This window comes from Rhododendron vialii, chromosome 7a, assembly GCF_030253575.1.
Source record: "Rhododendron vialii isolate Sample 1 chromosome 7a, ASM3025357v1".
Lineage (NCBI taxonomy): Eukaryota > Viridiplantae > Streptophyta > Magnoliopsida > Ericales > Ericaceae > Rhododendron > Rhododendron vialii.
This window is the reverse complement of record NC_080563.1, coordinates 31,503,974-31,522,941: the sequence shown is the minus strand read 5'-3', so window position 1 is coordinate 31,522,941 and position 18,968 is coordinate 31,503,974. Positions and strand designations below refer to the sequence as shown.

General features: G+C 38.8%; 3 protein-coding genes and 1 long non-coding RNA gene across 8 annotated transcripts; 1 reads left to right on the top strand and 3 right to left on the bottom strand.

The window, feature by feature from the left end:
- Positions 1–1,265: 1,265 nt before the first annotated feature.
- Positions 1,266–2,558, bottom strand: LOC131332382 (uncharacterized). The gene is made up of 2 exons (XR_009201661.1): positions 2,434–2,558; positions 1,266–1,529 (listed from the first exon to the last, which is right to left on the bottom strand). It is a non-coding gene; the product is annotated as an uncharacterized LOC131332382 (long non-coding RNA).
- Positions 1,389–8,335, top strand: LOC131332381 (vesicle-associated protein 1-2-like). Of its 4 annotated transcripts, none has more exons than XM_058366579.1 (9): positions 1,389–1,524; positions 2,429–2,558; positions 3,187–3,257; positions 3,353–3,434; positions 4,631–4,746; positions 4,833–4,991; positions 5,393–5,806; positions 7,162–7,239; positions 7,953–8,335. In XM_058366579.1, exons 2-9 carry the CDS (start codon positions 2,510–2,512, stop codon positions 8,064–8,066), a joined length of 1,083 nt encoding a protein of 360 aa, XP_058222562.1. In that variant the 5' UTR covers positions 1,389–1,524; positions 2,429–2,509; the 3' UTR covers positions 8,067–8,335. The 4 variants fall into 4 exon arrangements, with proteins under 4 accessions (XP_058222562.1, XP_058222559.1, XP_058222561.1 ...); XM_058366576.1 differs by having other exon boundaries at positions 4,833–5,015; XM_058366578.1 differs by having other exon boundaries at positions 4,631–4,753; positions 4,843–5,015.
- A 947-nt stretch (positions 8,336–9,282) lies between these two features.
- LOC131332380 (uncharacterized) lies at positions 9,283–14,826 on the bottom strand. 2 transcript variants are annotated; one of them, XM_058366574.1, is made up of 2 exons: positions 13,992–14,826; positions 9,283–9,506 (listed from the first exon to the last, which is right to left on the bottom strand). In XM_058366574.1, the coding sequence occupies exons 1-2, from the start codon at positions 14,824–14,826 to the stop codon at positions 9,418–9,420; spliced, it is 924 nt and encodes a 307-aa protein (XP_058222557.1). In that variant the 3' UTR covers positions 9,283–9,417. The 2 variants fall into 2 exon arrangements, with proteins under 2 accessions (XP_058222557.1, XP_058222558.1); XM_058366575.1 differs by lacking the exon at positions 9,283–9,506 and adding an exon at positions 12,447–12,568.
- An 81-nt stretch (positions 14,827–14,907) lies between these two features.
- On the bottom strand, positions 14,908–16,182 carry LOC131332903 (uncharacterized). Its single transcript, XM_058367214.1, has one exon. The coding sequence runs from the start codon at positions 16,180–16,182 to the stop codon at positions 14,908–14,910; it is 1,275 nt and encodes a 424-aa protein (XP_058223197.1).
- Between the last annotated feature and the right edge of the window lie 2,786 nt (positions 16,183–18,968).

Here is an 18,968-nt window from a genome sequence, read left to right as displayed (position 1 = left end):
CGATGACTATAAAGATGCTCATGTATGTATGAGTAGGTTGAAATCAATGATTCAATCAAACGGCTGTAATCTATTGAAAATGTGATCCGACGATTGTAGAAGTGCTCATATATGTATGAGTAGGTTGGAATCAATGATTCAATCCAACGGCTGTAACCTATTGAAAATGCGATCCGACGATTGTAAAGGTGCTCATGTATGTATGATGAGTAGCAAGGGCAGAACTAAGAACTGATTCTTCCCTGGGCTAATTCAAAATTTATATATGAACCAAAGTGGCAACCAACGTTCATCAAAACATCACAATATTTCGCAGCATTAGGATGTGGTGAATTGAGACCTCCTGCATGCATTATAATTTTAACCTAATGAGTAAGATTGTAAGAATTAACATTTTAAACCAATTTGAGCACATTAGTCAGTACTCTTCATTAACTAAATCAATAAAAATCTAAGCACACAAACCAAACACCAATGCTGTGCGTTTAACAAAATTAACAAATCTAAGTACACTCAGCATTTAACAATATAAGTACAAATTGAAGCATACTCCCCACAAAATGAGTGCAAACAGGAAAGAGAAGAAATTTTGTTGGGCTTTCCCCGGCTCACCGACTAAGAAAGAGAAGAAGTTTTTTTTGATTAGACGGAAAGAGAAGAAGTTGGGTTAGGCTAAACAAAAAATTGAGCTAGACTAAAATTAATTCGGCTACCAACCTGGTTATGAATTTTTTTTTTTCCAGTTCACGAGAACTTCACCTGGGCTACTGTAGTCCCTTGTATGTTCCGTACTTAATGAGTAGACAAAAACAACTCTATTTTATACTATAGATTTAGATGTCGGAGGGAAAAATATATTTTATACTTAATGACAAAAGTCCAAACGAAAATGCTAGTGGTACCAATGAGGAATTTATTACATATATATATATATATATATATATATATATAATGTGTCGACGGTGCATGGGTCCCACTTTTAATTTAAAAATGTCTATATTCAGTATTCAATTAGTAACATCATGTTCCCATACCACCGAAAGAATGACAGAAATTTTCGCGAAAAGGATATGTTGGGTCCGAACCGAGTCAGCAGCTGGTGCCACCGACTTTTCTCTCTCTCTCTCTCTCTCTCTCTCTCTCTCTCTCTCTCATGAGTCAATGGAAAAACTGAAAACCACACGCTCTTCTACAAAAGTCCGTTTATTACTTCGCTTTCACTTCCCATCTCCCTGCTTCCAGCTTTTATCGATATCGATATATAAGATAAACAAACAAATTACTCTCTCTCTCTCTCTCTCCTCTGTGTGTGTGTGTGTCCCTCACCTTCAAGTATATACTACTATACTAGGGTTCACGTGTTCACTCTCTCCACATTCAACAACTGAAAACGGCAGATTCACGCGATTCAAAATTCACTGCTCAATCATCTTCTGCTTTAAATATATCATCGCTCTCTGGTATGCGCTGGACTTCTATATCTCACACCATAGCCAGGCTTGCTCGTCAATCGAGACTGAATCAGTAAGCTTTCTACTCTCTCTTTCTGATCACGTTCTCCACACGTTGTTTGATTGGTTCACCGTTGACTGGGTCTTATTAGTCCTCCCCCGTTGTGATCTTAATGCTCAAACTACTCTCTGTTGTGAAATTGTGTATCTGTGCGGAATTTTGATAGGAGTTTTGGTTAGGGTTACTTAATTCAACCAAGAAGATTGTGAGTTGTTGCTTCTTCTTTTTTTGTGTGATCTTAATTTAATTTGGTCAGTATTATGCTGCATTATGCTCTCCCTAGTATATATTTAGTGGCGTTGGTGATCCGTTCGCCTCCCTTCGGGTTCCTTGGGTAGGATCCGAACGCTCTCTCCTTCGTCTTCCTTGGTTCTGTCTGCGAAACAGGGAACCGGTTAGCACCGCCCGACTGAGACTGGCCGGAGGGCACTTTGATGCCTAAGTTAGACTCTCGAAGAGAAAGGTGAATATAAAACCCAAAACTAGAAACGGCGGGTTTATCCCTTAGGCTTCACAGTGAATCTGAAGTAGCTCCCCAAGTCTGTGCTAGGCACACCCGTAACAGTTCTGGTAGCTGATGTCATGCATGACATTTGGAGTAGCCAAATGCACATGTTTTGGTCCTGCCACCCGAAAGCCACGTAGATCCTTGATGACTGCTGAATCACCGTTCAGGTCGGGCGTACCCTTGCCTGGCCGGGCCTTATGGTTCCCACTCCAATACATGGACTGGGCTTTGGCGCATGGTTGGGCCGTCCAACCCGGCATAGGTGATGTTCGGCCCAAGTGAGCCCAGGGAGTGGGCAACCCGTAGTAAGGCCCATTACCTGTATTGTCGACCCACTGCATATGTATTTATACACATATAAACTGGTTCTGAAACTTCAACAGTTATCGTTATGTTATGAATTTGCAGGTTACGAGATTTTGGTCTCACCAGATAGTGTGTTAGTTTTGGATGCCGGAAGGGTTCATTTGTGATCTGTGAACGACAAGGATGAGTGCAGAGCTTTTGGAAATTCATCCTCGAGAACTCAAGTTCATATGTGAGTCAGTAAATCTTGACGGGCGTCTAGCCTTATGCTTCTCTATTGTCTATAACTTCTGTTTTGTGGAAGTTAGGGTGATATATGTGTACGATGTACGTAGATAATTTTCTACAGTCTAGAAAATTATTGTTTAAGTAAAGCCACTGTTGTTAGGAATCTGATAGCCCATTGTAATTGAAGGAATACATTCAGGCTTCAGCAGGCTTGCATACACGAAATTCATATAATGTTTATGTTCAAATACTGTTGATATTCAGCAATCTTGCTCCATTGTTCTTGTTCTTTAAGAGAACCAGATTTTGTCCTAAATACACTGTTTGTTGTACCATGGGAAGGATGTAGATGATGATAGTATAACGAAATTCATATTGTGTTCATGTTCAAATGCTGTTGATATTCAGTAATCTTGCTCCTTTGTTCTTGTTCTTTAAGAGAATCATATTTAGTCCTAAATACACTGTTTGTTGTACCATGGGAAGGATGTAGATGATGATAGTATAAGGAAATACTAAAAGTGAGAGAGAATTGGTTTGAATTCTTGCTAATAGGAGGTTGTTTTACTGCATATGTTTATATCTTCTACTAATGGACTAATATGTTTAGAATATTCAATGTTTGTTCGCAGTCGAATTGAAAAAGCAGTCTACTTGCTCTGTTCGACTAGTCAATAAGTCCAACAGCCATGTTGCTTTTAAGGTACACCCATTCTGCTCTCTTCCCAAAAGCATTACTGGCGAAACATTTCATTTCTGATTATGGGCAACAATTTAATGGATGGATGTATTTGGCAGGTTAAGACTACATCTCCCAAGAAGTATTGCGTGCGACCAAACACAGGTGTTATCGTGCCAAAATCAAGTTGTGATTTCACTGGTACGTTCTATAACTTGTGTCGCAGCTGAAGTTTAAGTACGGCAATTTTTAAGAAAAAAGAGGAAATTATATGGAAACTAGTATGTTTGCTTGACCGACAGTACAAAATCAATTAGGAATTCATTAAAAACGACTGGATAACGGTGGACTTTATCTCCACAATTGAGTAGGTAGTGCCCACTTTGTGAGTATTTGAATCAAAAACACTTTTGTAATGGTTTGTTACTTTAGTGTGGATGACATTGAGTATACGAGGATATATAGGAACATCATGGTTCATAAATGAAAATGACAATAACTTGGTGGGAGTGTAAAACCATAGTGAGGAAATCTTATACAGACTGCTGTTACGTCCTGGGAATTGTCGAGATGTAAATAGAAACTCATGCTGCCATGCCAAGTGATTTCCTGTCTGGTCATGGATGATATTGCTCTTAATGACTTCAACCAGACAACCACCCTTTTGGAGCTGTGGAATGTGGATCGATTTGCTCCGTTGATACCGACTATTTGATGAAATCTTTGTCATTGTTAGTTCAGAAATTTATCTCGTGTTGTTGATTGATAGATGAGACCCCAGGTTTTGTTGGATCCGGTTAGAATATCACATCTTGACCTTGATCCTTAGTTATTCAGGTGTGAGAACTAGAATTACACCTAAAACGTTTTTTTTTTTTTTGATTACCGAGATCTCCAAGCCAGCTTACGCGCCCCACGACTATTCCTCAGGGGAGAGAATTACACCCAAAACTAAAACCAGCGAAGTTGATTTGCCTCTGCTTTATGGAATCATTAGGTTCCGTTGCATATGAGATTAGTTTATGACCTTCGAGTTGCCCTATAGGCTGGTGAATGTGCAGTAATTCCTTCAAGTGGATGAGTAAATCTGTAAATAGTTGTAGATGTACACGAGTGCATTTGTATTCATCCAGCTGTTGCGAAAATATTCTTAGATAAGATAATAGAGCACAATTGCAGAAAGATATGGCTAGGGAGTAATTTTTCGTGCCTTATTTAACTTATACTATTTCTTAACTGGAATCTGAAACAACCAGATTTGTTAATGGTGATTCCAGAAATATTTTGATGCATTCAGATTTTGATTAAAATTCTTAAGCTTTACCGATTTGTGCACTATTGTGTATGACTGTTTGTTGTCTCATTTATTTGTCGGTCGCAAATTTGTTGTAATGTAGTTACGATGCAAGCACAAAAGTCAGCTCCTCCTGACATGGTATGCAAAGACAAGTTTTTGGTTCAGAGCACAGTTGTTCCTGAAGGGACAACAGATGAGGATATTAATGCTAGCATGGTAAGTAGTTCTTCAGTTGTGTACAAAATTATTGGTCCACAGTCTCCTGATTCTCAGTACTGATTTCTCATGTTTGAGTTTTGCAGTTCGCCAAAGATGATGGCGGGTACATTGAAGAGGACAAGCTGACAGTGATTCTAGTCAGTCCCCCCAGTTCTCCAGTACTATCACCAATCAATGGAACATTGAAACAGGTCTCAGCTTATGAAGCTTCAACACTGAAAGATCAATTCCGGAGGAAAACCGTAAGCTTTACCCCACATCACCCAGTAAGATATTCTCCTTTTACTTTACATACAGCTCATCTGTACCATAGTTACTTTTCAAGTTTTCATTGTTTTTCTATTTGTTGACCTCAAAAGTTGTAATTTCATGTTGCCCATATTACCCTTAGAAAGCCATTTTAGGAAACTTCAAAACTAGACCTAATAGTAGATTGGAGCTTCAGCATGTTCTAAATCTTCTGGACGGTCACTTTTTGTTCTGTCTATTACGTAAGGTATTTGAGCTAGCCATGCAGCATGCAATTTCTGTTATCGCCAATGTGTCATAGTATGATCAAGAGCTCTGTCTTTCATCGTCGATTATAATGGCCCCTCAATCTGAAAATGAACTCATATTGCAATTCTTTTCCCTTTTGCATCAGGTTAATGATGATGTGGAGTGGTCCAATACAGAAAACAGAGAAGAGGTAAAGAGAGCTAAGGATGGAGGGTATAATACGATGAAGGTAGCGGAGGAGCCTGCAAGGGATACAGGGTGCACAACAATGAAGGATGTGGAGGAGCGAATGAAGTATGTAGAGTGTAAGCCAACAAAGGATTTGGAGTATATAACTGCGAAGGACATGGAGGCGCCAACAAAGGATGTGGAGTATATAACAACGAAGGGCGTGGATGCGCCAACAAAGGATGCAGGGTATATAAAAATGAAGGACGTGGAGGAGCCAACAAAGGATGCAGGGTATGTAAAAATGAAGGACGTGGAGGAGCTGAAGTTGGTTAAAGATATTGAGGACATGAAATCAAAATTAAATGAACTTGATTCGAAGCTAAGCGAGGTTAGTTTTCTTCAGTGTTTGTGGCTGCACTAATGCAGCACCTACTATTACGCGTCTTTCATCTTTGCTGGTTAGTTGCTTGGTTTAAATTGGGTTTATGAGATTTCTCTCATAGCTATAATGGGATTTATGCATTTTGTATCCATCTCTTGCTTTTTTGGACACATACATGGTTGATTGGTAACATGGATTTTTTTTTAATTTTTTTATGTCTTTGCTAGCGGTGATATACATTGTTGGACAAAATTTCTTATAGCATATAGGGCCGACCTAGATCATTCAGCCACTACGACAAAGATGCACAAACAGTAATGAGAGAGAGAGAGAGTTCTAATTCTGGGGTAAAGGGTTAGGTGGAATTAGCATGGAAAATGTCTAAATTCCCTTAAAATAACTAGTTCCATGGAAAAAATATCTGTGTTCTCATCACACGGTCATTCATGCCATTTAGGGGCCTTTTCTTTCCTTTTTTACTCTCTTGTACTTAATGTTTTTCTTTTTGATCAACTTTCTGATCTTGCAAATAAAACAATTGACAATTTTTTTTTATTTTTTGTTTCGATCTTCTTGTGGATCTCTTCTTTGTTTGATCTAGTGATTTTTGATTCCTATATATTAATTTGGCTATGACTGTATGACTTATTTTCTTGATTTGTTTTCGATTATTGGGTACAGGGTAAATTTTTTATCCTAATTACATGGTGAATATGATGTGTGTATGCTTTCTATTGGTAATTAGCTTTTGCACATCATAATTTGTAGTGATAGATTTTTCGGTTTATTCCACTGCTTAATAGACAAACTCATAGGTAGGGTAATCATTATCATTTGGCCAAAACAAGCTAATTTTATCCTGAAAGGTAAAAAAAGTGGTAAATGTAATATTGTGTTGATTGTCTGCTCATGCACCGCATGGTTCGTATATGATCATAGAAAAGGTTCTTCAAGTGAACCAGCCTAAGATTATCCTTCTCCTGAGTCCTTCAAACCAAATGTGGAACATATGAGACATGTCAAGTCCACCCATCTAATGAACAAAAGACCCATGGTGTTACAGTACAAAATAGTCCCAGGACAAGTAGGCCCTGGGATATTAATCCCCAGTATTACAGTACAAATGTGGGATTAGTTCCAGTTGCTGCTATGACAGTGTTGTGAAGTGAATGCTATTACATTGCAGAGGATACAATTGAACGGATGAAACTTCTGAAGACATTGGACATCCTGCTAAGTGTCCTAGTTTGACGTACTTCGTAGATGTAGAAATGGTTTATGCTTGCCCTTCCACTGCTGCATGTTCAAAGTACAGTACTTGAGTCTAGACATTGTTTGACTTTCTTTTATTTCTGCTGCAGGCTGAAGTTACCATTTCAAAGCTAACAGAGGAGAGGAGATGGACAGCTCAAGAGACGGAAGGTTTACGACAAGAACTGGTACTGCGTCATTGCATTCTTTTTCATTGTGTTTCTCATTTTGGATCCAATATCAAAACTTCCGTTGGGAACCCTGGTCTATCATGAACGCAAATTTTAGTAATGGTCTAGTATCAGCAGGATCCTGGATTAGCGTGGATCATAAAAAGTTCTATGATTTCTCTGGACACCCTTGCACTCTGCCTGCCTTCCGCCTCCCCTATCGTCCCTCTTCTTCATAATTTGCTAGGACTCTCGTTTTGTTTCTTTTATTAGGCGTGTTTAGATTGCTCTGGGGAGAAACTTAAATCAAGGATAAATGCAATTCCCACCTAATCGGGTTCTAAATCCAGTCTTTTGAGGTACCTAAATGATGATTGTTGAAGTCTTTGCTACCCAAGAAATCTGAGCTCCATCGGCTTGATTTTTGCAACATCTGTCAGGGAAAGAGGCCCATGGTCTTTGCATGCAATTAGTAGTGATAGGTGAAAAGTAATCAATCTCTAGTGCTACTTCTTTTTGAACTTCTTGGATGGACCTCAACCATGAACAGTTTTGAAGCTGTGTGGTAGTTGGTTTGTTGATCACTCAAAATTTAAGGTGGTTGAAAAGTTCTGGCCTCTCTATAATCTTGGGCACTCATCCACTTCCATATTAACTTTGTTCTGTATATCATGTTCAGAAACTGAAAGAAACTTCTATTCTTGACATTGGCTGGCTTCCTTGCTTTGCAGGCTTTGTTGAGAAGTAAGAAGGATGCAAGGAAAGTTCAAGTGGGATTTCCTTTCCTATTTGTTTGTATGGTGGCAGTCATCAGTGTGTTGGTTGGATACCTTCTAAACAGATGAGATGGAATCATCTGGAGTCCAATTTGGTTTACTGTCGATGAGTGAACACTACCCTCGCTTGAATAAAAATGTTTTCTGCATTGTGAGGATGAATGCAGTATGTTAGATTCGTATGCCTGCAAGCTATAACTTTTTGGGACTTGCGAGTGTCCTCCCCATGTACTGGCTAGCTAAGAAATTAGAAGGGGAAACATGATATATAAGTGGCCAAGTCGCACAGGAATTGCGGATATAGTTTGTGCATGTCAATAAAAAAAAATGGTGTGTAATTGTGCTGCTGGTTTTTATTAATAGGTAAGAGATTAAAAAACTACGGTAGTGACGCGGCATTTCTTTTTTTTGTCTTGCCGTCGGAAGCCTTGTACAGTATTTTTTTATTTTGATTCAAAGCTACTTGATATACCTGATGGAGTATAAGAGTGTAACTAAAGGAAGTGGGGCAGTTGAGCAATCTAAATGTAATCAAGAAGAAAATACTTCAAAATTATCAAATTTTATGAAAAAAGAGAGAAAATTATTCCTCAAAACAATGTAACGTGTAATTGTTGCGGAGCTGCCCCCGCTTACATCAATTCCTGACTACGCCGTTCCAAATAATTATTCTCTATCCAATGGCCAGGGGTTATGATATACTCCTACTTGATACATAAACATGCAAAAGGCGAGTTAGGTTTAGATTTCATGTTAAGGTGTTCGGGTTGTGTACTGGGTTGACACCAATTATTGAACACATTGGCCATGTATAGTTGGTGATCTAAAAGTTCAACTTGAACATAAGAAGTTTAATATTTTTTTTTTGGCATCAAAGAAGAACTTCACAGATACATAAAGAGTCAATATAGGAAATATCTGATTATAGCCCCAAATACTGAATACAAAGCCAACAAGAACTTGAAGATTACAAGATGAGTAAGGGAATACAACAAGCATAACTAAGATAGGCAACTTCCAAAGCAAAAAGTTCCATCGAGAAGATTAACTGTTATTGAAATGATAGGTTATATTCGCTGTAAGTTATATCCGCTTCTGAATGAATCTTGGAAGAAGCAGCTATAACGCCCCGATTTTCGGACACGTTATTTAAATCTTTTTAAATGATTTAATAATTTTCAAGGAATGCATTTAATAAATAGCAGAGATAAATAGTGAAAGTCTTTAATTACAAAAGCAGGAATGCATTTAATAAATAGCAGAGATAAATAGTGAAAGTCTTTAATTACAAAAGCTTAAGTTGACATCCATAATTATTACAGACCGGTAATAAATAAAGTTCTATAAGTTGGGCAAAACACTTCTTGGAATTGAACATACAATACTAAAAGATTAAGAGCTTCTTCTAGTAATAGTTAGTTCATGGCTCGACAAAATCCCCTTCCTGGGCTGGGAGGTCTTCGGTGGGGTACTGCTCCTCTGGTTGATTGAATTGTTCCTCTTTGGTACCTAGCGTTTTAAACACCGTGAGTCGACACTCAGTAGATAAAATCCTTACCGTATCACCCTTAAATTACAATTAAGCAGATATTGACAATAATTGAAATACAAGAATTGAAGAATGTGCCACATAATCCTTTTCTTACTATCCATTACCTTATGTGAATTCTACGATCTTCTCCTCAAGACCAATCTTACCCCCAATCCCTAACTATGACCGTGTCATGGGCCAATCCCCCATTGTCTGTCCTACACACGAGGCTTTAAAAAGATATATTTTGTTTATAGCCATAACAAGGGCATGATACCTTCTTTGGAACTGCCCATGGCGTACCATTAGTTAGGATTGTCACTAAAACCAAGATTGGGCCCTTTTTCACACCCATTGTAACACAAGACTGGGCCCCCTGTTATCACCCATCTTAACACAAGACTAGGCCCCTGTTAGCACTCATCTTAACATGAGACTGGCCCCCTATTCACACCCATCTCCAAACCTAAACTCAATCACTTTCCAATTCATCCTTTACCTAATATCGTCTCGATGATTCCTAGCGTATACCAACCCAGTGCTGCTAAGTCCAATCTATCAATCATATATAGCATATCCAAAACTTTAAAATTAATACAAGGCAGAAAAAACATATAACAGTGTTCCGGTATGCAGAGAATACATATAATGAACAGAAATCATATTCTAATATTTTAAAGTTGGTACGATGTATAGAAAACAGTAACTCAATCATACAATGGTGTCTAGGCATCAATTCAACTAATAACGTAGTAAGCAAGTCTATTTTGACATTTAAAGTAACACATACCAAATGAATAATGCATGTTTCGACAATAAAATCACTCGTACTATGACAGGGTTGCATGGTAACTAGTTACTAATATTAATAAAATAATGATCGGGGGTCAAAACGGTGCATAAAACTATGCCCGGGATCCTCCGGAACATGTTCAAAGGTCCGAAAATGGAAAATACAAGTTTTAATGCCCTAGTCGCAAGGTTAAATTTCGCGGCCGCAATGTATGACTGGTCCAGCTGCAAGTTATGACCTAGAAGTTTAGCCGCAAGGTCAATCGGTCAAATTTTTCGTCCCGCAACTTTATAGTTCTTGGCCGCAAACTGTGTTCGGTTATCTGCAGAATTTTTCTATGACTTCAGGTTGATGCATGGGGCCTTCTAGGGACCATGGGTGTGGGGGGGCTGATTTCACCGTGTCTTTCCTTCTTGAGCCTTCTTCTATAATCCGTGGGAATGTTGAAATCTTACGTACCTGCAGAACCGGAGGGGGCTGTTCCTCCGGGAAGAAGCTCAAGAGCTTTATCCGAACAAAGTGGTCCCACTGAACGTTTGAACAAATTACCGAAGGAGACCAAATCTCCATACCCTCGGATAATTCCACGTTCGGCGAAGATTACAAGGACCTCCTTATCCTTCGGGAAATGGTCACATCCATCATGCCAACTCACGTGTAAATCCACAGATGAACTGAGACAACTACGTGGTGAGCTCAGACAAGCGCGACTCATCAAGACTCGTCTACCCCTTGGATATTTCAGCCCACTATAATGGGTAAGGTCCAAAACACTTAAATATACTTAGGATATGGTATTTTAAGGGTTTATCTACCTTATTTTTTGTTGCACGAGCTTAAAACGTGAACGGAGCGTTTTCGGTAAAACGAAGAAGATGACTAGAACGGGGGACTTCGGGGCTGGTTCCTTGTGATTTTTTGATGGTTTTTGGAAGCTTGAGGATGGTATTGAAGTTTGGAACCTCGAATTTGGCCGTAGCACGTCGTTATGATCGAAACCCACTTCATTTCTCTCTCTAAACCTCCATGGCCAAATTTCGAGCTTTCTCTCTACTTCCTTTCATTTAACCCTGTTTTTCCAATGGGGGGTGTTGGGTGTCCATGGAGAGGAAGAGGGAAGGGGGTATTTATAGAGTGGAGGTTGGGTGGTGGCCAAGTAAAAGAGGAGGAGAGAGCTACGAGAGAGAGAGAGAGAGAGAGAGAGAGAGAGATGGGTTTGGGCTGTAGATGAGGGTTTGGAAGTCATGGTAGGGGTGCAGGAGGAGTAGGGATGCTGGAGTTGAGGTGGTGGTGACTTGGTGGCATGGGGAAGGAGGAAGAGGAACCGGGTGAGAGAGGGAAAGAAAGAGAGAAGAAAATACAGAGAGAGAGAGAGAGAGAGAGAGAGAGAGAGAAAGGGAGATTTCAGGGGGTGGTGATCAAAGTCAAAGGAGCGGGCTTGGTTCATATAATTTGGGGGGGGTTGTGTGTGTGTGTGGTTGAGGTGGTGTTGCCGTGGAGAGAGAGAGAGAGAGAGAGAGAGAGAGAGAGAGAGAGAGAGAGAGGGAGGGAGGGAGGGAGGGAGGGAGGTTTGAAAATTGAGGTTGGGTGATGGGGAGAGGTGTGGATGTGGATGAGTTTAATATATATATATATATATATATATATACCCGCTCAAAGTGATCAGAACGTGATTTCAAGGGTCCCCGTGAGAAATCAGCAAAAAAAATGACCGGGAAGGGCTTCATCCGAGCAATTTTCATTGAACAGTTCAAAAAAAACTGCTCGGATGACGCCCTTCCCGGTCATTTTTTTTGCTGATTTCTCGCGGGGACCTTTAAAATTACGTTCTGCACACATTGAACGGTTCGGATTTTCAAAATTTGATCGGGAAATGAAAGTCCCTCATTTTAACAAAATGAGGGATCCCTCGCTTGAAAATTCCTATATATATATATATATATATATATATGGGTGTATGTGATATATATATGAATGTGATATGTATATACACATAAAATTAATACAATAAGTTTATTTGAAATCAAATTTCTAATAATATTAGCATACCTAATTTTTTTTTTTTTTATGATAACGGAACAAAATGTTTTAAATCTTTATCGAAAATTCCAAAACGTTAGAGCATCAAACTTGATGGATTCAGGTACGATCCATAGTGATATGCTACAAATGTGGATTGATTGAGTAAGAAAGCAAAAATCAAAAAATAAGGGGCTGCAATTCTGGAAACTCCTTAATGCTTCTCAACTGTTGAAAAAGAGAAGAATTAGTATGAATGTTTATATGCAGCATATGCTTTTTAATAGCCCAACTCACTACCTCAATTATTGGAATAATAGTAGCGCAATCCCTTTAGAAATAGTTTTGAGAATAGAGTCCATAAGCCTAGAGTTAACCTTAAAAAGTTGCTTCCACACCCAATTTTTGGAGATGCAAATTAAAAGCTTTGGCACAAAAGATATCCAAAACAGGCTCTTCACGCTCTTCACAAGAGCGAAGACATGGGTTTACATGGAATGTGAAGGCTGTTGACATTTGAGGGGACATATGAGAAGAGCTTGTTGTCCTCTGAGATGCTCCTAGAGTTTGAACCTCCCCAAGGTCACTAGAATGCGAGCTCGCTAGAGATAAGCTGGCTGGCTGGCTTAAGAGATGCAAACGCTTGAACTATGGATTGACTCAATCATATACTTTTCCTGTTAGTGTCAAGGTATAGCCAACCTTTTATCTGCTAATTTCGCATATGTTTCAAGTGGTAGTATTATTTGTCATGCGAAAATATACATGGTGGTACATTAGCTTAGAACAACGGGACGTAAACGTTCGAAGCTTCTTGTGCAAAATGAGACAGTAATATGTACTTTTGCTATCTATGATCATTTAATGTGATTTTTTGTTGCTCTTTATTCACAAAAGCTACTACTATTAAATTTAGAAAAATGCAAAAGCTAACAAAAGCAATGGTAAAAGCTGATTGTGTAAGAGACCTTATATGATAGGGAAAACCTAGAACTACTGCTGCATGCTGTTATGTTATCCCTGTAAATTATGAGAAACTTTTTTGTATACCGGGTATACCAACATCCTTGGTATCCCCTCCGGTTTATTTCTATTTTTTCTGTCATTTTTCGATCATACTTGGATGATCGACTCCATTCATTTCGTAGAGTTTGACGAGAACCTTGAACAAACCAAAAATCGTGTTCATCGGATTTTTATAGATACATGATCGGCACACATGAAAATTGAAGAAAATCAAAATTGGATTCAAAACCACATTGAATTGGAACCCAATATATATATTTTTTTTGGCAATTTTTACGTGTGCCGATCATTTATCTATTAAAGTCCGATGAAAATGATTTTTGCTATGACTATGGTTCTTGTTGAACTCTACAAAATGAATGGAGTCGATCATCCAAGTGTGATCGAAAAATGACCAAAAAATTAAAAATGGACCGAGAGGGATACGAAAGGTTTTGGTATTCCCGGTAGAATAAAAAGTTTCTTGTAAATTATCTGGACTAGAAATCGCATAGCTTAATGATGAAAGCATAAGGCTATCTTTATTTTACATCATAATTCAAACGAAACAAAAAGGGAATAAAATAATAGCATCACATAAGTTGTAATCTAGGCTTTTACTCTCCAATATTTATATGCAACTCACCAGAACCAGAAGCCGCTACCTCATTGTTTGATGAGGGAACAATAGAAGAGGGGTCCTTCTGCATCTTGTAAACGTGCCCCTGCTCGATATCTGCAGCTCGATCTCCACTTAAGCATGCCAGTTGTTTGTTTCCAAGAATTTCCAGAATCTCTTCAATTTCACCCAGAAGACGAGCCGCACGCCTCACACTCTTTTCCCTTTCCTCTATGGCGCTGCAATGACACTTTCGAATCACAACGCTCGATAAATTGGAAAGACAAGCTCCAAAAATATCGGCAATCATGACAGATAGTTGCTCAAAAAAGTTCCCATCCTTGTCGGCATCTGTATTGCCTTCATAGTCCTTCAGTATGGTTTGGCTAATTTTGTACATGGAATTAGCCGCTAGAACATTGGGACTTCCGGTCGTGCTCTTTTGGTACTCAATGACAGACTTTTTAGCGATATCGACTAATGTTTGAAGAGTCCCCTCGATGGTTTTTCTTTCGAGAGATAGTTTTCGAAGATCCTTACCCAACCACTTGCGATAAAGTTCAACTTCTACCCACACAACATCTGTTGCACATTTCAAGTTCATCATATTTTCTGCTTTTGAACTGAAGCTTTCCTCTACAAGGCCGGCGTATACAAGGCCTTCACTCACACTACTTATCAATCGGTCAACCGCTTGACTTTCAACGTTAGGGAGTGCAACGGCGATGCTGGTTAAGGTCACCACTGGCATAGTCCATGAATTCAGAACCTGGCAACTATCAATATCTGCAACCCCCTTATAGTAGCTGTTAGATTTCCATAAAAGCTCAATTGGATATTTTGGCCTTTGACTTTTACCCATTTGAATCACTTGATTCAGTTCATGACATATATTCTTCAGAATAATTTTGGGCAGCTTTGCCTCACCTTCAAGTTGCAAAATCTAAAGATCCAATTCTGGGCTCGAATTTTTTGGTTCTAAACTTCTATTATTAGCTGAGGCACTAGAATTAGACGTGGGGTCCTCCTTCATCCTCTTGCAGTAGTAGAAACATGAGAAGAAAGGGAGTGCGATGATGATGGAGATTAACTGAACCAATTTGCTAGCTACCACAATCCCAATTTGGACACCTATGCATAAGTTCAGAATGAGAAGTTTCAAATTCCAAATAACTTTTTTGCATTTCATGCCCCAAATTGGTAAGGTTAAGGGTATTTTTTTCCACTCAACCAACCTTTGGATCCAAAAGTTTTCTACTAATTTGAACTCTATGTGGTGATGGTTGGTAAATACGTTGTTGCAGTTGATGCTGACCGCAGTAAACCATCTACATATTGGGGCAATGATACCCAGAACCATCCCAATAGATTGAATCGCAAAAATCCATGTGGTTGACCAAAGATAAATTGATTTAGGCCCATCGATAGTATTTATGCCCCTCAATATTAAGATATCACCTATAATTAATGGGATTGCAGTGACTGAACATATAGCACCTGACATAGCTGAGGTCACCAAACGAGCCATCACAAATTGGGGGCTTCCGGTTTCTGCCATGACCCAGTATTTCTCCACCACTTCTTTCAATTTCTGATGTGTAAGGTTCCCAGCTTCCTCTAACTTTCCCCCCTCACAAGCAGTTTCGTGCAATTCATTATACTTCAATTGCATATATCTTTTGGTGGTGGGATTAGTCAAAGCTAAAGAACTCAGTGTCACAAGCAACATAAGCATGGAAAAAATATAAAATTTAGGTGAAAAGATGAACAAAAAATAGTAACGTAGCTCAGTATGCAGTTGGATACCGACATCTACAACGATGGTGACCACTAGAATGCCCAAAGCCACGATGTTCATAAAACTTTGATCATTACTCCTAGATGCAAAAGAAATTAGAAAGTTACCCATTACTATAATCATGAAAACTTCGCTGGTAATCTTCGCATCCTTGTCTAGATGTGTCAACATGGGGGTAGTAAGATCCACTGGGAGCTTCATGGCCACAGCTAATATAGCGAGGGAAGTAGCATTCATGGTGAAAAATTTGCATGGGAACCAAATCTTTCTCCGGCGGATTCCGTGAATGATGTCTGCAGCCATGGCTAGGGAACAGACTAGAGATGCTGCTGCAACATACATGCCGATCCATGGCATAGGAGCATTGAGAGATTTCTCATACTCTTTCTTCCACTCTTGATAATAATCTTGGTAGTCCATTTTTCAGCACCCTTTGATTGCAGTTTCAGTTCTGGTTGTACAAAGGTGCAATAGTTGTAGCTCTCCCTTAGTGTTTTTTAGTTAACCCATATGCGTTGTAGAGCGTTGAAGTATACGGTTTCACGTTCTTTTTCCTGGAAGCATTCACGAAGGGCTCTCGAAAGGGCCCATTGCCTTGCAAGAAAGTCCCTTGGCTCTGGTCGCTTGACTCCGAAAGATGTGCACGGCGTGTTCGTTTAAGGGTTTTAAATTTTAGATTTTAATTATTATTCTATTTTTCTTCAATTATTACATTCATTTTTTGAAAAATGACAACCAGTGACGTGTTTTGATAATTAATATCAGCCAATGATATTTTCAATATTAACAAATATTCTTAATTTGTCCTTAGCTGGTATTAATTATCAAAACACGTCTTAGGCCATCATTTTCTCCTCATTTTTTTTTTTACACTAATTACCTATAAATTCAAATCCAAAATTTCAAAACTTAAAACGGGTCGTGCTAGAAGTAGACTGACTTAAAGTGCTTCCCGTGCTGGTGGGGTGGGTCCTTGTTAAGCATGATTTATTACACGCGTTGGCTTGACTTACGCAACAAACTGGGTGAGACAAATAAAAGGACATATCATGCACTGATTTTTTCATAGGACCCACCACGAATTTCATAAGATAATCTATTTTTTTATGGGATCCATCGCGAATTCTACAAGATAATTTGAATCGATCATTTTTCTTAAAATATTTCTTATATGAACTCACAACAAGAAAATTATATCAATTAGATATCGATAGATGCTTTTTCAAAATTCGTAGGGTGAACCAGATAGTATATCCCTACAAAATTTGAAAAAGACCCCATCAATATCTAATTAAGATGATTTTTTTGTAGAAATGCATAAAAATATTTTTAAGAAAATGAACGATTTAGATCGTTTTGTGAAATCCGTGGTGGACCGAACATGAAATTTCATCTTTGTGTGTCCAAAGAGACTTTTCGTTGTATAACTCCAAAGGACATGGGTTTTGAATGGGTGATGGCGTGATGCATTGACCGTCTTAGACAACAATTTTTTTTTTTTTTTTTTTTCACGATTTCAGCTGCGTTCTTGTAAACTTTTATTACTTAATTTGAAACTTATTTCCATATATTTTTATTTTTCGTAACTGCTTATTTAGCTTTTTTTCATAATTTTTGGGGTTAATCGATCATCTCAACGAAACGAATTGGAAAAATATAAAAATATGGACTGTTGTTAATAAAATTCAAATTAGATGGCACTTTAGACAAATAAGACAGTTGTTTAATATTTTTTTCGTTTTAATAAACTTTATTTTTTGCTTTCCGTCATAATTTTGTACTTTTTAGACTCCTATCATCGAGATGGATGATTAATCCAAAAAATACAACGCAAATCTAACAAAATTCAGAAAAGACAAACAAAACACTCAAAACGAAAAAAATAATTAAGTTTAGAAGCATGGAGCCGAAATGTAATATTCCCTTCGTCCCATATTGCTTGTCATATATTCTATTTAGGATGTCCCAAAATACTTGTCCTCTCTAAAAAGTCAAATTAAAATGTGTTTAAATTTTCACTAACTGCCCCTCATAAATCGTTAAGAGTTTTTTGAATGTTGAGAATAAGGGGTAACTTTAGAAATTTAACCAACTTTTCTAATGAAACTTTGCATTAATTTTGCACGTCTCCTTAAAAAGTTGGATTTTCAGTACAAAACGGACAATATGGGATGAAGGGAGTACTCATTTTTTTCCCAATATTGTATAAAGTTGTGACAATTTTCTTGCAACGAAATAATAATTGTCACAAAAACTTGTATGTTAGCGGTAACTTGTATTTTCCTCAGTAAAAAGCTACTTTTAGTGATCACTTTTATAGCTGTCACTAATTTTTGTCTCTGCAGGTCAATTTTCTTGTAGTGTCTAAAAATATCAACAACTCGGATCATCAAAATAAATCCGAAAATGGATCAGAATTGACCCGAATATGATCGTCCAGTCCCTTTAAGTGACTCAAGCGGATCCTGTTTCTTGTATTAACGCCCCTCATTTTTCTAGTACTAGCAAACGTGCACGTGCTTTGCACTTGAAGACTACTAGAGTCTGCTCTTATATCAATATATTCTCTCTCTACTTCTCTCCCACCCTACCCCTACCCCTGCCCCTACCTCTCCGCCTTCTCCTCCTCCTCCTTACCCGCTTCATTTTAACCCTATTCTTGTTATTCAAAAAATTGAAACGGCGTGATAGCGAGATGGCGGCGACGGTGCCGGTCTCTGTCCTGGTTGCTAGTTCGTGTTCCTCTTGCCATTTTTGAGAGCCGATTTGCTGTTGCTTCATGGAGGCTACTCATCAGGGGGTCCGATCTGATTTCTAGCTCTGGTATGGCTTCGATCCTTCATCTTCTTCGTCTCATATCTATTTTTTTCCAACCCCCTTCCATTGCCGTTATTGCTTCGTTCTCTCAACTATTAGCCGGCTTGTCGTTCCCGGTTGGAGGTACTGCTGGGTCCTCTGACTTTCGCTTAACGGCTAGCGTTCTTTTGGGTTCGGTGGAGCGGTTAGCGTTGGCTCCTGCCTTGGCCGTCATTGGGCGGCCCGGTACTTGCCTAACGGCATGGTGCAGTTTTCGCGACAGATTGGGCTTGCTCTGGTTTCGAGCTTCTCAGCCATGGGTGGCGTGTGGAGGTTGTCGGTGGTGATTTCTGGCGGTGGTGGTGGATCTGTTTGAGGCGGGCAGTGGCAGTGGCGGTTTATAGGGTAAG